We start from the raw sequence: 18,392 nt of genomic DNA, 5'->3' as shown, positions 1-18,392 counted from the left end.
CAGCACTTTCCAGCTTCCCTCTGTGCTTTTAGAATATGACCAAGCTCGTGGCAGTGACTATCACTGATTTTTGTGAGTAGGCTAAGATTGTGTGGTGTGTCTGGGCTGAGGGGAGGTGAATGGCAGATGAGGGAATAGGTGGTAATTCCCGACATGATTCAAAGAGCTTTTCTAGGAAGGACTGGATAACAGTCCTCTTCCTTCTTTGATCTGTTATCTTGACATCCTTGTCTTGGGTAATTTATCATAAGAACACCTTCAAAAGCCTGCTCAGGAAATGAGTTAAGTGATGAATGATACTGTACTGAAAAAGTAGTCTTCTGTATCGCTCCTGTTTAGAAATGTAAACATGTGATTTGACTTCTTATCAACTTTCATTGTGTCTTCTATATTGAGAGAAATGGAGAAAACAACTTCGGTTTTTCTTTTTAAAATACAGGGTTATTCAATTACATCAACAAATGCTCCAATGATAGTTTCAGGTAGGTAAACTTAAATTTGTAAAACAAAGTATATTGGATGTAAATGCTTAGTACATTGCAGTTTAATAGTGGTTGTTGTGTGAAATAGTCCTGTCTGAGGCTGTCTAACATAAAAGTAGAAACACGTTTTCCCAGTAATACCCTAATACCACCATTTCTTGCCTTCTGCTATGTTGGATTATGTAACTGGCTGTTAATTTAATAGTGGTTCTAAAACCATTACTGTAGCTAGTCTATTTGTGAAATTTGGTAGGTGTTTTGGAAAAAATGTAACTTTTTCTCTTAAGCAAATATGTCTACCTGTTGGAGAGTGCTAATTACCAGAGGTATTAAATGGTGTTTTAACCATACTATGTTGAAATCATTTATTTTTATCTTATTTTGTATTTACCTTTAAAAAAAAAAATACATGCACAGTGTAATTGCTTGAAAGCTTAATCTGCTTCTGAAGGATCAGAGGGAAGGCAGAATTGCTGACAATGCAATCTTCAATGATCTGAGCCTGTGAAGGGTTTGGAAAACTACTTTTTGGCCCTGCAAAAGACTTCAAAGGGAAATTGTAGAAGCTGAAACAGCCAGATGACTTGACTAAGTTGTTGAGGGGCAGCATGGGGAGGGGGAAGTGCTGTAAAACCACATTTCTACCAGCTTTTCCAGCTTTCCCCCATAACATCTGTAAGATCTTACAGACTTTTAAAGTAGACCATGAAGTTTTAATTCTTAGTCGTGACTTCAAAAAAAATAAAATGACAAAAAAAACTCAATAAAAACTCAGCCCTTCTTTTGTAACGGTGCAAGCCATCTTAACATCACACATGTTTTTTGGGCTGTTTTGTAATCACTGAAGTTAACTAAAATCTTTGAATGACTCCCAACTGCTTTTACAGGGAATCCTTTTCAAAAAGCAGAGGCTTCAGCAAAGGAAAAAGTACTTACCTCTATGTTGGTGTCTGAATCTATGTCACAACTGCCTGAGAGAAGCCAGCCTGAGACTTTGGAGAACTTAGGGGAAGCGCCACTTGAGAATTCGGCATCCAAACAGGAAGAGGAGGTGATGTCTAGATTAACCTCTAACAGTAAAGCAGATGCAAGTGGACAAGGAAAGCAGGGGGATATGTATGAATCTGGACAGTTGGAACATACTGGAAGCCTAGCATCATCTTCAAAAACTCCGTTAGTCAGGTATTTATGCAATAATGTTTTGTCAGCCTTTTCGTAAAAAAAGACCTCTTGTCCGTATTGAGGGTTTTATATCCTTTTTCCACTTAGTCTTACAAAAGGGCAGTACCATTGTTTGTGACCTACATGGCCAAGGGTTACAGTGTCTATGCTTTTCAGCAGATTGGGAAGGATCAACCTGTCAGCTTTGAAATTTGAATTATTTTGTCCATTAAATGAGCAGATAGACCAAGGGACACTGCTGACGTATGTTATGTTTATTTAGACATTGATGCCTCTTTGTATCATAGCCAGTGGATGTCTGCCTCACAGATTTAGGATAATTGTTGTTTTCCTTAGCTCAGTCTAATATTGTGATATATATGCCCATCCACTTGCTTTGATTTTTGTCCTTCTGTCCATAAGATTTATTACTGGTATAGTACTCAGCACACTGGATTTTTAGGACTGCCTTCATATGTGTCATTTCCCAAAAGGAGTTTCAATCTTGACAGCTCAGAGGATAATCCTCTTATCTATCCATCTGACTATTGATTATTTTTTAATACACCTTTCTATAAAGTTTATTTAAGTGGTTGAGTTCCTGCTTTCTATTGCTCTTGCATTCACTGATTCCCATTGTGGTGCTCCACTGGTCTTTTCTGATCCTGTCATCTACTCTTTTGTTGTGCTTGTGTGAGTACTAGAACAGGTTATCTGTACCGGGGCCATCCACAGCAACTGGGTAATGATGCATTAACATCAAAATCCTTGTCTTAAAGTTTACTTTCTAAGTTGTAAACTCTTTAACAACATGAAAAGTTGATATTCTGTATACCCCCCCATCACTGTGACTTCTGCAAGTTCACTGTACTAGGTACGATGCCGTTAATAGGCTGCAATCCTGCAGCAGATAGTTGTCTTTCTGGTGTTCAAGATAGTCTGCTGTGACCCCATCCCTGGGAGTCAGGTTTCTCTTTCCATTGATTACATGAAGAATGCTCTTTTCAGTTTGTTCTTTAGCAGTATGCCTCCGTTCCTCTTTGAATCTCTTTCTGAAGATCTGGTACCTTGTTACAGGCTCGGATTTAGTAGCAAATAGTAGGTTCCTGTTCTCAGTGTTGAAAGTTGTCAAAAGTCTGTCTAACCCTTCAGAAAAACCCTTGTGCCAGAATTTTCATAATACAAAAGTCTTTCTCAGAATGACTTTTTGGGTTTTTTTCTTAGCATTTTCGTAGATCTCGGAGATGTGTGTTTGTTTCCTGTGTAATGAATTGGACTTCTGTAAGGCTACTTACATCTTTTATGGAACAATCCTATGACACCCTGACTGTATTTGTATTAAACAGGGGTGGACGAAAACCGTTGGGATTTTTATCTTTAATTTGCAAAAAAAGTAGTTCTGAATCTATAGAAGATACCAGACGTAATAAAGGAAAGATGCAAAAACCTCGGATTGTGACTCCAAAGCTAAGTCTAAAGAAGCCCACTCCATCCACTAAGGATGATAGGGAATCTTCCTCCCTTCCCTCTACAAGCACATCATCTGTGGAGTATGAGAATGTAGCTGCTGATGCTGCAGTTATGGTATGTGTTTTATTTTTGAACGCCCTTGCATTTTTGAGAGGTAAAGAACAGTGCTTTAGTTGTTTCAGGAGTGGGTAGGTGGGTGGGCACGTAGAGTTCATGTTTTGGGAGGGGTACCTGCTCCAGTGATAAATTCTGATTTGTGCATGTCTAGGAAACTTAAAAGGGAACTAAGCTGTTTTTTCTCTGTACATACATCTACTTGTTTCCCATTTTCAGCAAACTCTTTAATTGTTTGTCTAAAATTCCTGTCTAAATTGGAAGTGCAAGTTCATATATATACACACACACAAAAACAGATTAAGACTGTTAAGAGCAGACTTTTCTTTTTCTGTTAGGTTCCAAGTAACAAGCCATCTGAGAAGCCACCCCCTGGTGCTAAAGATCAAGAGAAGGAGGAAGAGCCAACCAGAATCTCTGAGTATTTTTTCAGTGACATTTTTATGGAAGTGGATGATTCAGAATAGCAAATTTGCTTTATAAAAACCTGGGATCTAAGAGTATAATGCAACAAGAAGAGTATTTTTTAAAAGTTCTGATTTGTTCTGATGTTCATTATGCCACACTTACTGTCAGCCAAGCTGCTGTTAACAAATTCCATAAAGATGAAATGGATTGCTTCTAAAGCAACCTGGATACTTTCAAAATTTGACATAATCTAAACCATTATACTGATATCATTGAACCAGACTAGTGGCTGGTGGCTTACAGTTTCACTTGTTTAGATGCTTCATAATGGGTGCATGACTATCTTCCAGAAAAGTGCAATGAAAATATGCTTAATCTTGTGACAAGTATCCTTTTGAATTTTAATGCTAAAGCTTGTGATACTGTCTATACAAGTTCTTTACTTCTTTTTGTGAAGTATGGTATGTCAGTATGTTAGAAGGAGGAATGAACCTATTATGTATAGTGTAATCTTTCTAGATCAGGATGCAAATACTGGAAGTAGTGTAGTAAATACATACATATGTTCAGCACTGCAGATATTTTTGTTAGCATCTCCAAAATACATATTTTTGTAAGAGTTTTTAAACATGAATTAAAAGATCCTAAGCTGAAAAGCCAAACAGGTTTAGTTCCTTAAAAATATATTGAGAGCAACCAGAAAAACACCATTTACTAAAAGATGCTATACAATGTTAATCTTTGCAACTGTTCTGTTGGAGTGGGAGGAAGAGGTTAATGGTTTCTAGTATAAATGCCAACTCCCTTCTAAATTTGAAAAAAGGAGAAAAAAAAATTCTCTTCCTTAGTTTTACATGTAGGTGTTTGTATATTTGCTGACTGCCTTGGCTTCCCTTGTGCAAGGTAGAACAAACAGACTGGATTTAAACCATGACTATACAATGTGGTTGCTTTGGGGGTTTGCTGCTTTGAAGCAGTTAAATTTGAATAGTTTTCCTCATGTTGCATGTCTTCTTGTACTGTAACTTGCCATACAGTGATGTTGTAGCTTTAGATATGAGTCTGATTTTTTTACTTGCCTCATCAAGGAGGTTGTCTTGATGAGGTAACAACGTTCATGCAGTCTCAAAGTCAGGTGGTAACTGAAAGATTCAATATTTATTCTGAAACTCCTTCTTACACAAAAATGAGTGTGTAGATTTAAGTAGTCTAAATTTTTCTCCTGTTTCTTAATACCTGCAGGTACTTTTGGAAAACAAATTATTTATTATAAAAGTGAAACCAATGTGTAAATGGTATTGTTATGCTCTCGAGACACCTGTCTTTGGTCTAGAGAGTCATTTACTGGGAAATCTTTTCATGTAACTATCTAGTTACCAATTCTGAAGTACTTCATGAGGTTTGAGAATGTCTTTTTCAAGTTGTTGATGAGGCTTCTGAAGGAACCTTTAAAATTTTGTCAGCATCTTTTTGAGGTGGCGCAAAAGGGACCAACAGTCCCAGTGTAAGGTAACTTACTTGAAAGCATACTGTCACCGCCACACACACCCAAAAAAACCTCGCAAACCAAACCAAAACCCCACTACCACCAACAGTTTCTGTTCAGACAGTATACTTACGCTTTGCCTAATCTATTTAACTTGAAATGTTGATCTCAGTGTTGTCTTAACTGTAAACATGAGGAAATGGATTAATCTGTACATAAAACTCCATGTGTTATATATATCTTGTAGATATTATTTTATATGTGCCGGTGTTTAGTTCCTGATCCATGTGGCATGTTTAAATCACTTGCACTGATAGAGCCTAAAAATAGATGTTTGGGGAGTCTATAAAATAATTGCCCTAAGTACTTTCTGAGGTGATAACCATTCTGTATTTAGTTGGGTACATTTTAGCTTGCATTTGTATTACAAGGGGGGAAAAAAGCCAGAACAACTATTTCGTTACTAAGATTGTAGGTGCCTTATCTACCTTGTTAATTGGGGCTACACATTTTTTTCCCTGCAGTAAATCGCATGCACTTTGTTAGTGGTTTGCTGTTGTTTTTTTTTAAAGAACAAGTTTAATTTGCGTAGAAATAAGACAACTTTGTGTTGTGTTTTATGTATGAAAGTTTTATAATGGTGAAGGATGTAAGAAAAGATTGGTAAAATCTCAGTGCGTATTACTTCAGCATTTCTACAAAAATGTGGTGTAAGATTGCTTTGCTTAGGGCTGTCTTGACACCTTGTATCATTGCATATAAAGGAAGTAGCCATACTGCTGTATGTAAATTATGTGAATAAATTATTTTATATTACCTGTGGGTTTTCAGTTTCTTGGAAATGTTACAGTTTTCAAATGCTCGTAGGCTGTATGGTAAGTTCATGAAGGTGTAGGCTGAATGGACTGGCCGTAGCACTGGGATACCGGCCCGCTGGTGCAGGTGGCACAGACCGAGTGCACAGAGCAGGCTTTGTCATCGTGGTTTGCGTGGTTGTGTTTTAGAGGAGACTTGCTGTACTTGGTGTCAGACTTCCCCGTGTTCTCCCTCTGTAAATGCTACAGCCTTGTTTAAAACCCAGGCTGGAATGCTGGAACACCGCAAGGCTTGCCAACGGGGAAACAACTCGCGCACACAAGTTAGGGTTTAAAGAAACAGTATTAAAAATCTGCCACTGTTGCTGTAGCGTTTTAGCAGCTCTACGGCGAGGAACGGCGGGGGGGTGTCCGGGTCGGGCGGGCCCGTCCTGCCCGAGACGCGAAGGTGCAAGCAGGCCTGTTTCTGGGAGCGCTGCCGGCGGGCCTGCTCCGGGGCACGGCGGCCGGGTGGCGCACGCAGCCGTGCTGCGCTGACGCCGACCCGCCAGGGGAAAGGCGCTTCGGCCTTTCGCGGCTTCAGTCCCAAAGCCGCGGCGGGACGGGACGGGACGGCCCTGCGCGGCTGCGGGCGGCTCGGCCCGGCCCGGCCCGGCCGCGGGGCCCCGCTCTGCCCATTGGCTGCGGCGGGGGGAGTGGCGGCGGCCGCGGGCCTGGCACGGCCGGCTCGGCTCGGCTCGGCTCGGCCGCCATGCTGCTGCTGGGCCCCTGGCGGCTGCTGGGTCGCCGGCGGCTACCGCGCTGGGCGGCCGCTGCCCCGCCCGCCCGTGCCTACCGCGGCGAGGCCGTGGCGGCGGTGGGTTCGCACCCCGACGCGGGCTCCGCGCTCTACCAGGTACAGGCCGGGCCCCTGCGCCCGCTAGGCCGCGGAGGGGAGGCCGGCGGCGGCCGAACACCGCCTCCCCCTGCGGCGGGGGCCGGGGGCGGGCAACGGTGCCGAGCGCTGGGGGCGGGCGGGCGGCGCACAGCCCTCTCGCCAAGCCACGGCGGGGCTTTGCCTGCGCCAGCCCACGGCGGCCGGGCTGGGAGCGGCCCGCGGCGCTGCCGGTGCCGACCCTCCCTTCCGCGCCTTGGCGGTGGAGGGGCGGCCCCGGGCTGCGGGAGGTGGGGGTGTGCCCCGGCCCGGGACCGTCCGCGGGCGGACAGAGGCGGGGGGGGGCGTGGGCTCGGAGTGAGGGTGCAGCGGTGGCCATTTCATAGCTGGTGCTGCGGTGGCCGTTCGGTACGCGGGTGAGGCCGCCCGAGGCCGCCCTGCGCGCCCGCCGTGCCGCTCCCCGCCTTCGTCCGGCCCGAGGGCCGCCTCCCCGGCCTCGTTCGGGCTGAGCCTGGAGGTACCATGGAAAGAACGTGGGCTTGTACCATGGTCTGCCTCATCACAGATTTTTTTACGCTTTTTCTAAAAAAAAAAAAAAAAAAAAAAACAAACAAAACAACCCAAACAAAATACCAGTTCTTACTGCAGTTTCGGTGCCGAAGGGCTGATCGATACCGTGGTATGAAGAGCAGAGACGGGGAGTCTGTAGGCGGGCTTAGGTGGTGTCTTGACGATTTCAAAGCTGTAAATTCTCTTGTGTTTGCAGATTGAGTCCTGAGTTAAAGTCAGGTGGAATAGTTCTACAAAGTCACGGGCATGCCTCCAGAGCATAGGATACCAGCAGAAAAAAGTCATCCTTTGAGAAAGAGGAAGGGAGATAGGTCTTTATGAAGAGAACAGCACTTGTATCTGGTGTTAATTGTTTCAATTTTGTTGGAGTGTTATTAACATCATATTCGAGATAAAAATAGTGTTTATAGTTAGGCTGAGAAAAACGTAGTTTTGGGTGTGGATCAAAACTGGTAGGAGGGCATGAATTTGTCTTCAAATTTGTTCCAAGTAAAATACCGAACAGCAAGTGAAGTAACAACTATGTGTATACGCAAAGCTTGTGTATATGAGGATGTGTGTACATGTATTTTTTTTCATATTTTGCATACCAAAAAATCCAAAGATTAGTATTTTAATAAATGTGTTTACTCAGCTGAGCTGTCGCTAGATTTGCATTTGTGTGTTCGTACCTTTTGATCTCAAAAACAAAGCCTGGTAAATTGCTAATAGCGTTAGTATCTGGTAGAAATAATTTATAGAGCACTGTAAACACATGTACTGCTTTACAAACATGAAGAGCTGAGGTCCCTGCTGTGAAGCACTTAACCACCTGAATAGAAGTAATACAGAGAAGAACAATGCAAACACAAGAAGGCGTAATGATACGTGATAAAGGTCTTGCCTTCTTTAGCTAATGTTTGCCTTTCTGGCTGTGAATTCAGCTAGGCAGGCTGGCCTTCATAATGTAAATGTCTCAAAGCAGACAGGTGAAAATGTAATTTAAAAATGGGTGAGTCTAAATTCTGGAAATTAAGGGAAAACCTGTGGAAAGATTGCAAGGGTTAGCTCTTACAGCCACTTTGCTTGGGTAGCAGTAATTCAGTTAGCTCATGCGGTAACTGTCGGATTAATCTGTAGGGTTTGCCTCTTGATTTTGCACAGAAGCCCTCATATTAGCAGTGGAATTTTATAGAACTTACTGGTGCAAGGGCCAGTTTCCAATGAGGACTTGTGTCACTTCGCTAGCCTTTGTGCCATTAATTAACAAAAAGCCCACAAATATGTTGTAGAATTAGTATGTTTGGTTCTGAGAGGAGCCTTTTCTATGTGTATTCAAAACCTACAGTAAGGTTTCAAGGCACCTTTTTCTTTGTAAAGTATAATGATGATGTGTTCTGGTTAAAGGTGTGAAAGATAAGGAATTAAGTGAATTTAAGTAACTCAAATGTTTGAATGCAATATTTTTTAATAGATTATCTTAGAAGTCCTTTCACAGTTTTTCACGTAGGGTAGCTAGAGTAGCTACAGTGAGTTGTTAATTCAGAGTCTAATAAGCAAGCCTATGATTGTGATTGTTTTTCCCCTTTTAATTTCCTCTACGATTTTTAGCTACTTTTCCCCCCTATATTAAAAGTGAGTTTTTAAGCTCAGTACTTTGTGCAAAAGGGGAGTGTATTTAGAAAAAACAGGCAGACTGAACAAGGAGAAACGAGAATATTTTATGTGTAACACTGCAAAATAAGCCAAGCTGAACACACACATACAATAAAACTGGTTGTTACAACAACTGCGTATTTTAAAAGTATGGAATTACAATGGCCGGTTTACAGATTTTTCACGGGGAAAAAAGTTAACTTGTGAGCAGTCTTTTGGAAAGGATTAAAAGCAGGTTTTGTTTTCTTCAGTGCTGCACGTGTTGTGTGAGCGCAGTTGCTGTGTGTGGCTGCACTTACTGTCCATAGCGTCTCCTAGGAGCCGCAGAGTGAAATCACCAAGGCGCAGCTTCCTTGTTTCTTGGTTTGGGGATGCTGTGACAGTGGTAAAACTGCACAGTTGGGATATTGCAGTGTGATTTCCCAGGTTAGGAGGAAGAACAGTTGTAGGGGTAGGTGTTGGAGCTGTGCTGTGGGTGGGGCAGGGAGAGGGACGATTAAAGCATCAAAAGAGATAGACTGAAAGGGGAATAATCTGGTGGGCATACTGATAGAGCCTTGCAAGGGAGGGAGGAGATGCAGAAGTCTGGTGGCCTCCCATGTCCTCCGTAGTCAGGGGGGGCTGCAGGGTGGCACCATGCATCAGAAAGATTATGTTAACTGAAGCTGGTATCTTGAGATGGGTGAGGTGTTGCCTAGTGATTGGGTGGTACAAAATTTGCACAAGTGCAGGCTGTGAGCCATATCGCAGGTAGCACTTTGATAGTGCATGGCGAGTCCTTCCCCAGAGCCAGCAGAGGCACAAGAGCTGGACTTCAGTGTTATAGTACCTCACCTTGATGTTGCTGGACAACCTCTAAATGCTGACCTTATGTATTATCTGTCTATAGGAGCTGATAATATTGCTTAGGCTTGTTTTCACCTGATAAATTTTAACCTTTCAATAGAGTATTTTTAATCTATTTGTAGCAATTACAAAGGATGCCTTTCAGTGATGAAGAGCTGAACAAATTTCACTGCAACACTTGTTGCTTCTAGGGAAAACCTTAATTCTGAGTGTTAAGTCCAAATCTAAAGAACCACCACATTATTTTTTTTTTTCTGTCACAGTAGACTAACATCTTCTAAATGAGAATTAGACAAGGCAGTGTAACTTTTTTATGCAGCAGTTATGTTCTTTTAATACACTTACACTTTTTTAAGAGGTAACATAGCTCAATATGTCTGAAAAAAAACTTAAGCCTGACTAATACCTTTTAATTCCTAAGAAATGGTAAAAAACTGTTGTAATGAGCACACAGAGTTTGGAATAATTCTGATAGAAATGGTGAGTTCAGCACTGATCATTAATAGTCAAAACTACAGTCTTTGTTTTTCTAAGAGGGATATTGACAAGAAGACCAGACTTCTTTTAAAAGCTTTTTTAATCTTTATGTTCTACTTAAGTTTTATCTTTGTATTCTACTTAAACCACAGGAATGAAAAAAGTATTTACCAAATTCTGTTTGACCTAGGTCATTCATCTTTTGGTACAAGAGATATAGCAGCACTTAATTTGAATCCACTTGACATTTTTTTACAGAATTAGATTAAAAAAGCAAATGAAAAAATAGCAAAACCTGAAAAACAGAACTTAAACTCTGTAATGACTAATCCTGTTTTTGTATGTAAAAGACTAGTTCCAAATTTAATAATCCTAATGCGCTCAGAGTTCTTGTGAAGCACGTTTATTAAATGCTAAGGGTGCTTGTGGGAAGCCAGTACACCGGTAGGAGTGTTACTACTTTAAAGACAGTACAGAGCCAGTATTTAATAAGGTAAAACGAAGTTTGAAAGAGAAATTAATCTTGTACATTTTGTGTTTGGTTATTAAAAAATAATACTGTCACTCTTGGGTAAACCTAAAATGCTTTTTTGTTCCCCACTTAGGAAAACTATGAACGAATGAAAGCACTGGTGACTGAACTCCAGGTGCAAGCAGAAAGAATCAAATTAGGTAAGTATGGTAGTCTAGCTTTTAGAACACTTGTATAATTTGATCCAAAACCCAGTTTTGCTCTTTGGGTTTTTTTCACCTATTAATGAACTGTATGTTAAGTTCATTTAGATATGACGTACTTGCAGGATTATATAAGTCATACTGAAATTTTAGGTCCTCTGTTTAAATCTAGATTTACCATCTTCTGTCTATTGAAAATCTTGAAAGGTTTACGTCCAAACTAACTTGGTTCAAAATTTAGGGTGTATTTTTAAGTAACTCAGGCTAGCTAAGAAAAATGCCCGTACCATTTAGCACTTTTTTTCCACAGTATCTAGTGTGTTTAACATTTTTTTGTTTGCCAGTTGAATAGGCTGATTTAGTCAAACAGAAAATTAATTTAATTGCCATTAATTTTCATTGCCAGAAAGGCAAAAAGATAGTGAAAAATGGATATTAAAAGTTGGTTAATTTTTAATCAGTTAAGATCTTAGTAATCAATGGAATGTACCTTTCTAATGGCAAATATTATTTTTTTTTAGAATAGATAGGATAATTAATAAAAGGCTTCTACTGATACACCTTTTACTTCACCTGCTTCCTTGCTTCATCCACTGCTGCCAGCTTTTATAACAAATTGGTCTGGCAAGTGCGCTGCTGTTTAAGTGGTACATGCGAAGAGGGTTTCAAAGACCCTAGCTGTAGTTCTGCTGGCAAACAAAAGTAAGTCTGTAATAATTTAAAAGACTGAAATCTGTGTTTCATCTTCTTGACTTGTAAGACTAGCTGAATTAATTACAGTTGACTATAATTAATGGGGATGATAAAATGAAAATTGTTTATAAATGCTTAACTGTACTGCCAGAGGTTGAGCATGCAACTTTAATTCTCCCTTTCTTGTGTCCATCATGATGCTCTTTGTCTTGTCATATACTGTTCCTTACATAATGCAGTTTCTTTTACAGCTTTGGAATGGAGCACAGTTAAGATTTTGTGCTCAGTATTTTTCTTTCTTCGTGTGAAACAAAGCTCCAGGATTTCCTGAGGAAATGCTGGAGCCCATGGGCTACCTGTGTCTTCTGTGGGTGTAGAGACTGTTCAGCAATTTCCTGCCTGGTTCATGAACTGATGGTCATAGCCTTCTTCACTGCTGCACATTTTCCTGTTCTTGCTTGTTACATGGTAACAGGACAAGAACATGGCTGTCATCTTTCCTCCATCTCAGGGAGCTCTAAATACACCATTTTGAGAGGCATCAATTGAGATTGCTTTGCCTCTCACTTCAGTGTTCGAGAAGAATTAGGTACTCATACTGAAAACTTTTGAAGGATAATTGCAACATCTTTTTTCTTTCTAGGACCTGTCTTTCAGAGGACATGGTTTTGCTTGAGGCCTTTGTAATGAATATTTCATTCTTTATCTGTTACTTCAGTGGGTAGGGCTTCTGTGAACCCCTGTCTCATTCTGCTAGGTAATCCCCAGCTGTGCAACAGGAAGATGGTCCTTGCCCCACAGAATTTACAGGCTGTGATAAATTATAACAGATGAATTTCTGATAGCAAGTACAAGAAACAACTGAGATACTCTTAGTCTCTGACTGGCAGCAGTCATAGCATATCAGCAGTCACAGTGAAGTTTTTATAGACATTACTGTAAAAGAGAAATTAAAGTAGGGATTTAAAATTAAATGCCTCCAAGTTTGTTTCATCGTCAGCGATGCTGCTGCTCACAGTCTATAGAATGGAGGCAAACATCTTGATCTTTGAAGAGAAATGTTCAATAGTATGGCTACAGGGCCTGGAAGGCAGGCATTTCTGATTAGGTTGTGAAGAGGGGGAGTTCACAGAGATAATTAAAGTCACAGGATGAAAAATTATTTTTGCAGCATTACTTTGGGTGTAAATGAGAAAGGAGGTCAGAGAAAATGTAATAATTATGAAGCTAGGGTCTTCAGAAATCGGATGAAAGCTCTGTGGGTGGATATGAGAGGTTGTATCTTAAGAAGCTTGTACAGAAAGAGTTTACAAGATCTAGGCTTAGGCTGGATATACAGACCTAATTAACAGGAATCAGAAATAAATTGTCGGCTTTGTGGCTTGCCTAACAGGTAGGAAATTATGTGCATAGTGACCAAGGAAGGAGGTGAGAGAAAGGGCTTGAAGGGGAGGCTTAAAAGCTCTGTTTTCAGTGATGCTTAGCTGACAAAGGAGTCTGGAAGTCTCGGGAGAAGTGTTAGCAAAATAGGACCTTCTTTATTTTGGATGGGGGAGACAATTTTAGAGTGATGAGGTGGATCAGCTATCTGTCTACATAGAGAGACAATGTTTGTGTAAGCTATTATAAAGAGGCTGAGATGTGTCAACAAATCTTAAATATTGAATGACACGAAGCTCGAGAGCAAAAGATATGATTTAGCATGACCTCAAGTAAAGGGCTGAAATGAAGCAAAGATAAACCTGATATTAAATGGTGTGTGTCTGAACTCTGTTTACAGTTTTGGAGTAATGTAAGGAAATGAATCCAGATGGTGTTTGGTCTTTCAAGATTGGATTCAGCGCAGCTAATTTGAAGCAATTTTGGGAGTAGTATTTTTTATAGTTCTTAGTGCCATGCTTTTGTCTTTGTGTTTCTCTTTTCAGCCTTTCTGTTCATTGCCAAGCTGTGGGGAAAAGTTTCAGACAGTTATGTTTATTAAAATCTTTACCTCAAGACTAACTATAAAAAATGAGAGGGGAAATAGAGTAGATTCTGAAAGACAAGCATTTTTATAAATAACTTAAATCTGTTTGAAGTGGAAATGATTATTTATTAAATGCATTGTTAAGGCTGGTACTTCAAAAAACTGGAAATTCATCAGTGCTTCCTTTCTAAGTTTTAATGTGAGTGGTGATTTATCTATCTGTGTCCACAGTAAATCTAACAGTTTACTATTGTATCACAGGAGGTGGAGAAAAAGCACGTAAGCTTCACACATCAAGAGGAAAGCTGTTACCTAGAGAGAGAATTGACAGGCTTATCGATCCTGGGTAGGTACTTTCTTTTCTGTTGCACTGTAACAGGCTTGTTTTCTTTTTAGATTCCATAAATGCTGGCAAATAACAAGCTGAAATTTTACAGAAGGATTCCTTGAAATACTCATCTCATCTTTTAAAAAAAACACCTAATTTTTAGAAATGTAACCTTTTAAGTGAGATTCAATGGCAAATATGACCAATTAATTTTAAAAAATGTGTTATATTTGTTGTTATTCAGGTCTCCGTTCTTGGAGTTCTCCCAGTTTGCGGGTTACCAGTTGTATGGTAATGAAGAGGTGCCGGCAGGAGGCATTATCACAGGCATTGGACGAGTATCTGGGTGAGAGATAGCAGTGATCTACATTATTGATGATATGAAAAGGAAGAAGGTATAATTTTGTTCAGTTTGCAGTATTAAGCTATTAGCATTTTTAGTGTTTTGTGTCTTGACACCCAAAAATCAACAAAGTTGGTATCTTAATGTGTTCAGTCTTAGCTAAAAGGAAGTGATTTTTTTTTCTTCTAGTTAGTGTAGCCCATATTAAAGCAGAACACACTTCAGAGTTTCTGGTGTCCAATGAACGGAAGAGATTAGTGCATCACTAAGGCGATTTTCAAAAAATAGGGTGGTATTCCAGGCTAAGAATTAGTTTTGCTCACTAAGCGTACCTCAAGGAATATTGCTGAAATTAAGTATGATGCTATACAGCATTATTTTAGGGAGGTAAAGGACTGTGAAACAACATCATAGTGCTGAAACTGCTGTTACAATGTGCATTTGAGAGAATGCAGGTGAGGAGGGCTGTTTTTGAGCATGTTGCAGTTCTTAACCAACAAATATACTTCCTCATTAAAATATTTTTCTCTCTCATAAACTTGTTTTATTTTTAGGGTGGAATGCTTGATTGTGGCTAATGATGCAACTGTCAAAGGTGGTACCTATTATCCCATCACTGTTAAGAAACATTTACGTGCTCAAGAAATTGCAATGCAAAATCATCTCCCTTGCCTATATTTGGGTAAGTCCCATTGCAGAAATAGCAAAAAAATTAATTGTTAAGGGCAGCTCAGAATCTAGGTAAGACACCACTTCTTCAAATACATGTTGTTGAGACAATGTGTCCCCAGGTTTGGCTAACCAGACATGTCTCTTAGACAGACATATTAAAATGTTTTCTCACTGATACTGTGTTACCTCTACAGACTGGTTGCAAGTCTTAACTGGAGGGTACCCATAGCTTCTCAGCACTATCTTCTGCACTGCTGTAGGGCTGGGTTCATAAGATACAGGTGTGACTGTGCCATTGTATTACTTTCTTATTCCCTTCTGTTCTGTCATGCTTGAACAACCTATCCTATAGTCTCATCCAGTCTTAATTCAAATTACAGTTTAAAAAAAAGAAAAGTTACTTTGCCTTTTGGTAGAGCATGTAGTTGTATGAGATGATATACCAAAGAAATAAAGCAAGTCTCAGTGCCAAAAGTGTCAATAATAGTTTGGATCAACATATAATTACAATTTGAAATTAATTTTACTGAAGCAAAAATGTCATTGTATATTATTTTGCATTTCAAGTTTAGGCTATTAAATCAGTATTTAGCCAAACCTCTATGTAAGTTTTACTTAAGTATACTTTTACTAAAGATAAAGATCAGAGTGCTAGATGTCTTTAGTATATCACAGGGAGTATTTTCTTAGCCTGGTTTTATACAAATATAAGTGCTTTCTGCTAGTGTCTGTCTTTCAGCCCCAATTCCCAGTGTATAACTTTTGAGCCCATTAGCCAATTTCAGCCAAATTTGACAGAGATATGTAAGAGTGTGTATTCCTATGGATTTTGTGTATGTCAGTATCAGCGGAGGAAGATCTTTCTACTGTCTCCATTTGGAAAGCGGGGTGGGTTAGTCCTTGTCCATTCTGTTTGGCTTAGCAGCTTACGTAGATGTGAGAGGCATTAATTGGTTTGCCAGTCAGGAGAGTTTTACTTGGCAAATAGTCAACATAAATGTCGGTCCTGGCTAGCATAAGCATTTGTAATTTCTTGCCCTGCTAACAGAGCAAACATGCAAAGAATACCAAGAGAAGGATTAGGAGAAATAAGAACTTGAAAGTATTGGTGGGGTGGATGCAGGGTCAGCGTTGGTGGGGACTTTGTGGGGTTGTCATACAGCAATGGGAAGTCTTGGAGGCAAGGGGAGTGCTAAATTTTATCCTAGTTATGAAAAACAGAAGAAACCTAGCTTTTCTGTTTGCAAAACTGATTATTTTTTTTAGTCTGAATTAATGAATTCTATCTGTTCAGGCAACTCATTTTTTTAGTGAGTTATCAGTGAGAAATTATGTGTTATTCTACTGTTTCAGGATCTTATGGAATCAGGAACCGTGGGACATACATATGCCTTTGGAACAAAAGTTTAATTTTTTTGTTCCAACTTTGGGATGTGTAGTCCGTGTATATATACTGCTTGTCAATCAGACCTGATGAGTTGTTTTACCTTCGCAATTTCTGTACCCAGGCTTGTTTCAGTTTATTTCAGTTGTGTGATCGAGAGGGAGTGCTTTGTAGTCAATCAGCACTTTGCTGACCATGTAATTTTCATGCCATTTAAACTGCCTTTTCTCTTGGTGGTAGTTGCCTAGGTGTTGATTCCGGTGTGGACACCATATGCCCTTTGTCAGCGAGTCAGTCACTGGGTGTGAGCATTTTCTTTTGTGTTCAGGGATGTCCCATTTCACAACATTGGTGTTTTGGCAGGGTTGGAGTTTGTCTAGTTGTCAGAGTTGATGCTGGTTTGGGAGAGTGGTTCTGCGGGAGTGGGGAAAGAATCAAACCCCTGCTTCACAGTAAAGCTGAATGCAGGGCACTACTTGCTGCAGTGAGGGAAAATGAGAATGTGCCTATGTGCTGTTGTTCGTAGTTAAAAGTTAATTACCAGGGGCCAGAGTTCTCAGAGAGGCTTGGCCTTCCTGTGCATTTCCTTCTAGTCTTCTATCCTTCTTTGCAGTCTTACGACATGACGTTATTTTCATTATTTGGGAGTGGAGAGGTAGCTGCAGTTGGAGACCTGTAAGCTGGAAGGTGCGTCGTGAGGGAAGGACATGTAGTAAATAAAGGTTCCTAAAGATAGTAGAAGGTCTTTGGTATGTCTGTGTAATCAAAGTATGAAAGTACACACACTATACCTCTTGGACTCAGTGGTGGTTAGTCTCGTCCTTTTGTGGAACTTGTGACAAAGTTGCAATACAATAATGGAGTTGAATTGTACATTGAAAGTATTCTTAGTTTAAATGTTTTGGAGTAAGTAAGTTTGTATAGGGAGGTACGATTGCATCTCTAAGCACATCTGAATTTATTTTCCATTGGAATGATAGGGACAGATGTTTGGGGCGGGGGGAATTCAGGGTTTTTTTCAGGAATAATATCCTAATATACCTAGATTCACGGAAATACATATAGTGTTGGTGATAGTAATTGCTGTATATTTTAAGTAACATGTAGATACTTTACCAACAACTTAAGTATGTAACACTGTTCAAAGACAATATATTTTCATTCACTCTAGTTGATTCAGGAGGAGCAAATTTACCTCGGCAAGCAGAAGTATTTCCAGATCGAGACCATTTTGGCCGTATTTTCTATAATCAGGCAGTCATGTCCTCACAAGGAATTCCACAGGTAATTTGCTTTTACTTAAGAATGAAGTGTATTAATTAGTTTTCACACTTGCTGCCTTTATTTGGTTTCAAGGCTTGTACCCATGCTTTGTTTTCGACAGCACTGTGTTGTGCTGACCTGATGACCCAGTCTGGGGGTTGGGGGCACTGTAAACACAGTAATTGTCCATTACAGTTTTGAAGAAGGTGTTGTCTTTGTTGGCCTTAGAGTTAATAACATGACCTACCTGCTCCTATGTTGGAGTGGGAGAAGAAGGGACTTGACAACATGGTACATAGTGCCATGTGAGGAAGCATTAGGAAATCTCTTGCAACAGTTGATTATTCTGCAGCAACTCTGTAAAGGTGAAGACTCCTTTGATGATGGCTAGTCAATGAGACATACCTCCTACTAACAGGGGTATGTGTGTATTTATATATCCATTTTACATGCTGTTGTGCTGTGTGAGAAAGCTGCTGTAATGATGAGGTTATTTTCTAATGTATTAATGATATATAGAATTACTGTTAGTCACAGTTCCTGGATTTAGAAGTGTTCTTGTGTCATAGGTGGTTCAGGAGTGCATTGTGGTCAGTTTTTTGATGCAGGTGGCATGCTAAGGGCGGTGCACTTCTGGAGCTATTACTCATGAAGAATGTAGAACCGTCTGAGGATGTGATTGCTGATGACAGCCTTGGCTGCAGTGAAAGCGGAGGGCAGAGTATAAGGT

At 40.2% G+C, this 18,392-nt stretch overlaps 2 protein-coding genes across 6 annotated transcripts in view; both read left to right on the top strand.

The window, feature by feature from the left end:
- Window positions 1-5,937, top strand: part of BDP1 (B double prime 1, subunit of RNA polymerase III transcription initiation factor IIIB) — a 55,108-nt gene extending 49,171 nt beyond the window's left edge. For all 5 annotated transcript variants that reach the window (XM_037373074.1, XM_037373077.1, XM_037373075.1 and 2 more), the window contains exons 39-42: window positions 440-482; window positions 1,370-1,664; window positions 2,990-3,227; window positions 3,566-5,937. In XM_037373074.1, the coding sequence (XP_037228971.1) occupies window positions 440-482; window positions 1,370-1,664; window positions 2,990-3,227; window positions 3,566-3,694 (705 nt within the window). In that variant the 3' untranslated portion in view covers window positions 3,695-5,937. The remainder of the gene's footprint in view (window positions 1-439; window positions 483-1,369; window positions 1,665-2,989; window positions 3,228-3,565) is intronic.
- A 409-nt stretch (window positions 5,938-6,346) lies between these two features.
- MCCC2 (methylcrotonoyl-CoA carboxylase 2) overlaps window positions 6,347-18,392 on the top strand; it is a 37,398-nt gene continuing 25,352 nt past the window's right edge. Inside the window, exons 1-6 of the mRNA XM_037373662.1 lie at window positions 6,347-6,831; window positions 10,944-11,010; window positions 13,934-14,018; window positions 14,245-14,346; window positions 14,898-15,025; window positions 17,571-17,683. Coding sequence (XP_037229559.1) covers window positions 6,688-6,831; window positions 10,944-11,010; window positions 13,934-14,018; window positions 14,245-14,346; window positions 14,898-15,025; window positions 17,571-17,683 — 639 coding nt within the window. The 5' untranslated portion in view covers window positions 6,347-6,687. The remainder of the gene's footprint in view (window positions 6,832-10,943; window positions 11,011-13,933; window positions 14,019-14,244; window positions 14,347-14,897; window positions 15,026-17,570; window positions 17,684-18,392) is intronic.

The sequence above is a fragment of the Falco rusticolus genome, chromosome Z, assembly GCF_015220075.1.
Source record: "Falco rusticolus isolate bFalRus1 chromosome Z, bFalRus1.pri, whole genome shotgun sequence".
NCBI classification, from domain to species: domain Eukaryota; kingdom Metazoa; phylum Chordata; class Aves; order Falconiformes; family Falconidae; genus Falco; species Falco rusticolus.
The sequence above is the reverse complement of the archived record's forward strand: the minus strand, read 5'-3'. Positions and strand labels throughout refer to the sequence as shown.